General features: G+C 44.5%; 1 protein-coding gene across 1 annotated transcript in view; it reads right to left on the reverse strand.

Moving 5' to 3' along the window:
• Positions 1 to 4,929: 4,929 nt before the first annotated feature.
• Positions 4,930 to 7,291, reverse strand: part of STK32A (serine/threonine kinase 32A) — a 92,431-nt gene continuing 90,069 nt past the window's right edge. The window contains exons 12-13 of the mRNA XM_005877651.2: positions 5,993 to 6,057; positions 4,930 to 5,620 (exon numbers count right to left, since the gene is read on the reverse strand). Coding sequence (XP_005877713.1) covers positions 5,527 to 5,620; positions 5,993 to 6,057 — 159 coding nt within the window. The 3' untranslated portion in view covers positions 4,930 to 5,526. The remainder of the gene's footprint in view (positions 5,621 to 5,992; positions 6,058 to 7,291) is intronic.

Raw genomic sequence — 7,291 nt, forward strand, 5'->3', positions numbered from 1 at the left:
TGCTAATTTCCGGTGAATTGCTTTTATGTATGAGGAGCCCCTCTTGGTTTGATAGACCAATGCTGTCAGTACAGGAGCATAGAAGCTCAGAAACCATACTAAAAGCTACTCTGAACACATAAAGAGTTATTTCAGCTTGAGGTTCAAGGTCTGATGATTAATAAGCTTTGACCCAGCCCTTGCCAGTTGGAGCATCATACCATGCACGGAAAGGTAACCAGTTCAATTCTGGTCAGGGCACATACCTAGGTTGTGGGTTTGATCCCCAGTGAGGGCATGTACAGGATGCAACTGATCAACGTTTCTCTTATCTCTCTCTATCTCTCCTTCTATCTCGCCTCCTCTCTCTCTCTCTCTCTCTCTCTCTCCCTTCTCCCCCCTCCCTCTCTCTAAAATCAGAAAAACAAACCTTTGAATGAGGATTAAAATAAATAATAATAAGCTTTAGGCCATAGTCCCATTTTCTGGCTCAAACTCAGGATTGGGGACACACCTCTCCCTCTCCTGACCAGGCAGCAGCTGAGCTCTGTTTAGGACGAGCGTGGGTTAAAGGGCACGGTCAGTGCTCACAGTGAACTCAAGTTACAGGGCTCCAAAAGGGATGGAGCAATGTTTTAAAAAATGTCCTTGCAATTCGCACATTGACTAACTTCCACACGCCTGCGGGCTGGAGGAATCCTAGGCGGAGTCACATTGACCAGGTGGGGAATGAGAACACTGAATAGGACTAACAGGACCCCTCTGGTTCCAAAGAACTTTCGGGAATCAGCTCTGGGACCCTCAAGCCATCACAAAGGGAATACTAACCATGAACAGGAAGTGGGGGGTGAAAGGCCAGAGCAACCCGCAAAAATGACGTCCCTGAAGGCTGGCACCCTTCAGAACGGAAGAGGCCCAGATCCTGCCCTGCGCTCCAATGGCAGCTGAGAACAGGACAGACGATTGAATGTGGCCTGGGCAGCAGGGCACCCAGCGCGCAGGATTTCAGAGCCCACATGGCTCACAGGAGCCTCTCTATTTCAGGAAACCCCAGGGAACCAGCTGGCCTGGCTGCTAAGATGTGGGTCTGAGAGGTAGTGAAGGTCTCTCTATTTCCTCCTGAGGCTGACGTTGCTTCTAGCTGCAGGAGTTCAGAGCGGCTACTCCCTTCCCGTCCCAGAGTCCGGGTCTTGAAACACCCACCCGCTGCTTTGGTGGACGGAATGGAGCACGAAAAAGATGTTGAGGGGAAGGCAGGCAGCGTGCTGGCGAAGGGTGCTCAGGCTATTATTCACGGATTATGGTCCTGGTGAAAGGCAACATCTGGAATTCTGGCTTGTGTTCCCTAAGGTGTGAATGCTGGAGGGGCCAGGTCTCTAGGTTTCATACATGGGGGTTAAATTGTGTTACATCCGGTAGTTTATAGAATATCATCTCTGTCACCAGTTTGCCTGGGAAAGGACTTTCCTCGTATCAGGAAATGGAAGTAAGAACAGGTGATGTTGGGCACCACAACCCTTCCTCTAGAGAAAACCATCACCACACACACACACAGACACACACACACACACACCCGACAAAGAAGGGTCAGTGGCTGACTGTATACAGAAGACATTTTAATCACGCAGGCACAGTTACATTACGGATGCTCCAGCTGAACAGAACCGTGTGTTTCCCATCCAAGGACTGCCTGCTCACAACAGCACAGACAACTGATGTTTGGCGGTTCCACAGCCATATTTACTATCAGACACAGACACGCGGAGCTTGTCAGAAGCTGTGATCACAGGCAGGCGGCCTGGGAAACAGGATTTTGTGTAGATACTATGCAAGGATAACTGGGTGCTGAAACAAACCCGCTGTGCTTCTCATGCCTTTTCATTCAGCTTTGGAAGAATTGAAGCTTTAGCGTTACTGTGTCAGCCCAAAGCAGCAACACTGACCCCGCCAGCTGTAGTACCATTCTTTCTCGGTAGTTATTTATCAGTCCATTCAATCTAGACAACCTACGATGGTCTAATGCAGTGGTTCTCAACCTTCCTAATGCCGCAACCCTTTAATACAGTTCCTCATGTTGTGGTGACCCCCAACCATAAAATTATTTTCGTTGCTACTTCATAACTGTAATTTTGCTACTGTTATGAATCGTAATGTAAATATCTGATATGCAGGATGTATTTAGGCGACCCCTGTGAAAGGGTCGTTCAACCCCCAAAGGGGTCTCGACCCACAGGTTGAGAACCGCTGGTCTAATGTCTAGTCACTTCCGGTTAAAATTTTCCTATCAGAAGAAGCCTAACCACTAATTAATTATCCAAATGAATTTAACCATGCTCTGTGCAGCTCGACATCTATTCCTTCCCTAGCATTGCTCTCAGCCCAAGCTAGTGCTGCCATGGAGGTGTGTTAGCCATTAACAGAGTATTCACTGCCAGTTAGGGCTGTGGCCTGGGTCACAGAGCTCCAATGCCCCGCCCATCCACTAGAGGTCACTGTGCATGCACCAGGATGGTGGCCAGCTGCAGTGCTAGAGTGTTATAAGCAGGAGGTTCTGGTCTTCAAAACCTGCTCAGATTCTAGATGCTCCACACAGATAAGGGAGGAAGCTGTTAGGAAAGGATTCCAGGAATACCAGACAGAAAAATGCAATAGTGACTGTTTTCTAAAATTCTTAGCCCTGAGCCCTGGTTGTCACAAATCCAAATGAGACATGTTCCACAATGTAGGATAGTAACTTTCAGCTTTTTTATAATGGCAAAAAGCAAAAGATCTGATTTTAATAAGTAGCAATCATGGTAAGGACTTAGGCATCCTTTAATTTTTGGAAAACTGGTTTGTCCTCATCTATAACAGTGGAAGGTATTTATAATTAGTCGATATCTACACTGATGGATGCAAAGCTCTGTCTTTTCTAGCTGGAAACACATTGCGGGGCTATAACCTGATTAAGACTGGAAATCCATGCCACCTCTCCGAGGTGGTGTTCTCTGCACAGCGGATCCTTGGTTCCTGAACGCCCATCAAGGTGCTTCAGGCACAGGCATGGCGATTGCATTGGGTTCCTATCCCATTTTCCATTGTGCAGACTTGAAATGGTACAAATGATGAGCTCTCATCCCAGTGGAGATCCTACCAACCCCATTGCCCTTTGCTATGTGTTCCCCAAAGTCTCCCCTTTGGGTTGATGCATACAGGGTCATAGCAAGAGGAGGAAGCAGTGACTAGGGGGTAAGTCCAAGCACATCGGGGCTTGAATCAAGACAAATGAAAAGATGGAAGTTGGTAAACGTGCAGGTGGCCCCTGACCCCCTGGAGCCGAATCTGGTCATCTTGTCAACCCACCCCTCTCCTTGTGAAATTGAGTCAGGGCAAGCACTTAGAATTTATAGTGTTCGGAGGAAAACAAGATAGCATAGACACGGTGTGGAGAATGTAGAGAAAAGGAATCCAACACACAGAACAAAAGAGCTGGTTTTAATTCTTAACAAAAAGATGGTTACTGTTCAAGAAGGTAGGCACTGTTTCACAGCTCCGCCAGAAATGCTGGGCCTATCAGCTTAGTGAGAAGACTACTATAAACGCTGAGTTAAAATTCAGCACTGGCTTCTACCCATGCCGAGATGCCCTAGTGCAAACCCCTCCTGGAAAAGTCTGGTGTAGCAGGTGGCCGCAGCTGTGACTTCTGCCTATGTCCACACGTCTGGTTTCTCAAATGGACCCGTCTGGTCTCCCCTATTGCCAGCTTAACACCACCTTGGTGAGGCCCACACTCTCCATAAAGAAGGACAAGGGTGGCGGAGAGGTTAAAACAGGCCCCTGTCAAGACTATTCACTTCTTGACTCCCTAGGCAGTGGCATCTGTAGGTGGCCCAAAATAGTTCCTCTGCAAAGATCTTCAGGAGAGTGGAGATACATTACATGCACATCTCATGTAGGTGAATTAACTTGGCGATTTACAAATACATAAAGAAAATATAAAGGAAAACAGTGAGACATCAATCAGACTTTAAGTAATTAGGTGATCCTACCTGCCATTCTTCAGTGAGCACAAGGCCTTCCTTTAGTTCCATGACCCCTAACCTCACTGACATGTACACATCCACGGTGCTTAGTATAATTCTACTCTATAAATGCATGTGTAATTTGTTTAATGTTTTGATTCATCTGATATCAGCCAAAAATAAAGGTAAACAGCAAAATCAAAATGAACCAAAAATGGGGACTTTTTTCATTGTTGACGGGCAGCTCACTGTCCTGGCTTCACAAAGACAAGACACTCACCATACATTATGGGTAATTTCAGGGAATTTTCAAGGGTAAATTTTACTGTTCAAATTCGCTGCACATTCTGAGACTATAACTTCCAAGTAAAATACGCCACTGTACTGCAAGGTGGACATGCTATCAATGTGACAAGTCTTTCCTGATCCCTCCAGATGTAGGGCTCTAATAATCTTAAGAGGACCATGAGCTCTCAAGGATTGTGATTACTGGAAGAAGACAAGTGGTGTGCTAATAAAATATCTAACAATGGCTTGCTGGCTGGGTGGGTGGGGGAAATGCCTTGATTTGTAGCATTGGCCAATTTATTTTTTAAAAAAATACATTTTATTGATCCTTCTACAGAGAGGAAGGGAGAGGGATAGAGAGTCAGAAACATTGACGACAGAGAAACATCGATCAGCTGCCTCCTGCACACCCCCTACTGGGTATGTGCCCGCAACCAAGGTACATGCCCTTGGCCGGAATCGAACCTGGGACCCTTGAGTCTGCAGGCCAACGCTCTCTCCACTGAGCCAAACCTGTTAGGGCAACATTGGCCAATTTCCATGGTGTAAATGCCTCATCATCACCAATTTCAACTTCCCAACTTCATGTCACTGTACAGGGTGTTGGGACAGATGTGCACAGCAGGCTCTTGCTAGCTGGGATAAGCTGATGTGGTGTGTGACTTTGGCATAGCACTGGGAGGCCCAGGTAAGTCTGTTTCACTTTAATCCAGTCCCACTCATTTCTTCCTGATTGGATTCCTTATTCCTATTCAATCAGGCTGGGGGATTGCGACCTCCTTCTGAAGTTTCCTAGCTCTGAAGAGCCTCACTCAGTCAGCCCCCAAACACCTGACTCAATCACCCACCTATGTTCATTTGTCCATCTGTCACAGTGTAACTAGGAGTGGAAAAATAAATCTACATCCAAATAGTCCTTTAGAAATAAGAATAAAAGCTGTGTAGGACAACAGTGGTTTCAATAAAAAGGCAGAGGAGAGCTCATCTAGTAGAGCCCTCTCATTTTAGAAGAATAAACTGAAGCAGAGGAAGTGGTTAAGTGACTTGCTCATGGTCACATGGTTTGTTAGTGGTGTAACAAGTTCCCAGGAGCCCAGGGAGCGCTTCATTGTCTCGTGCTGCCTCCCTCAAAAGTAGGCATTCACGTTTTCTAAGGTGTGTGAGGTGTGCGGAGGGAACTACGTCGGCTCATCCTGCTGTGGAAGTCAGAACTTGCTGGCCCGAGTGGCAGGAAATGTCCCAAGAAGATGTTGACGACTTACAGGTTGTTATTCTGGCTGTTCTCTTCTTGTGGGTCTTTGGTCTGTTCGAAGGCTAGATTTGCTTGCCTTTTATTAAAGTCCCTTTTTACTCTTAAAAGGGGGGAAAAAGAAAGAGGGTTTATTCACTGAAAATAAAGAGAGTTAAGCCTTTGAAATGATAGCATTAAGCCCAACAATTTATAAAGGGAAACCTTAAAAACATCATAGATTTGAAATATTTAAGTCCCGATTTCTCTGCCTTTCCCATCAACAGAAACTTGAAGCTCATTTACCTACTACAATATTTGAAATTTCTTACAAAAAATAAAAAAGGTTCCATAAATTCCCAAATGTTCTATTATCATTTTTGTAATTAGAAAGAATAAAAAAATGTTAAAAATATATTAAGGTTTTGTAGGTAAAGTCTGGCTTGAAACACTATCATTTGCTGGGCTACTGTTCTTACAGGAGCTACTGACTTACTTTTCCCTGTTGAAAATGATGAATTCCTTTTGCACAGATTCAAGGTGCTCTTGCAGAAGGCACATCTTCCAGGTGAACGTTGAAAAAAGAGTAGAGATATAGTTAGTAGATCAATGAGGGTCCTCAAGCAGCCAACACCTATTGAGGGTCTGTTCACTGAATGGCCCAATCAAAGAATGCATCCTTAAAACAGATGCTATCTCAAAGTTTGTAGCAGGAGTGAGACCCCAACCAGAACAATAGGGCAGCAAATAGGGAAGAAACAACAAGAGGATAAAATACATCAACACACTGCTCCCCACAATGAGCCAGCAGGAAAGACTTGGGTTATGGTTCATGACCTTGATGTCTTTCAGCCAAGCAGCCCTAGAAGAAACCATGGCTGCAAGGAGGGTGGGGACAAGGGCTTATTGAGCTAGTTATCTGCTCACCTCTAGTCTCCTGGCCTTCAATGTGAAAGGTTTGGAGGTTCTACTTGAATTTAATGAACAGCCTCGAAACATCACTTCACACTGAATTCCTATCATATGTTCCCCTCAGCGACTGTGCTGAGGTTCATGAACTAGACTTTAGGGGCAGCAAACAGAGCTGTCCATATTTGTGACTTCTCACAGACATGCAAACCATTTGCTTTGCTGTTTCACTGTCTAGCTTTCAACACCAAACAATGACTTGGCCATCATCATGAGAAAACTGAACCTCAAAAAAATGATACTCATCGGGCCCAGGACAGTGTCAGCCCCAGATCCAATATTTTAAAAGTCTGCAACAAAGTACTTCCAAATTACTTCTGATGAAAAATATTATTCTCCAAGAAAGAAATGCCATTCATTCATATTTTTAAAAATCTAGGAATTAGAAAATGCTATATATTCAAGTACAATTTTAACACTAAAATATTACATAAATATATAAACAAAATATTACATACTATTTAAAAATATATTTACATAAAATTTTGTTTATCTATTTTATATATGTATATGTTTATATATTTATATACATATATATGTATGTACTTACACATTACATTTGTAAAAATATTTGTGTATATGTAAACAAAACACATTTATATAAACATACCCTATATAATAAAGAGGCAATATGCAAATTGACTGTCATGCCCTCACATAAAAGATGGCCGCTCCCATGTGGTCAAAAGATGGCTGCCCCTATGTGGTCACAAGATGACCAGCAGGGGAGGGCAGTTGTGGGTGATCGGGCCTGCAGGGGAGGGCAGTTGGGGGCAACCAGGTTGGCAGGGGAGGGCAGTTGGGAGTGACCAGGCCTGCAGGGGAG

The sequence above is a fragment of the Myotis brandtii genome, unplaced genomic scaffold (assembly GCF_000412655.1).
Source record: "Myotis brandtii unplaced genomic scaffold, ASM41265v1 scaffold524, whole genome shotgun sequence".
NCBI classification, from domain to species: domain Eukaryota; kingdom Metazoa; phylum Chordata; class Mammalia; order Chiroptera; family Vespertilionidae; genus Myotis; species Myotis brandtii.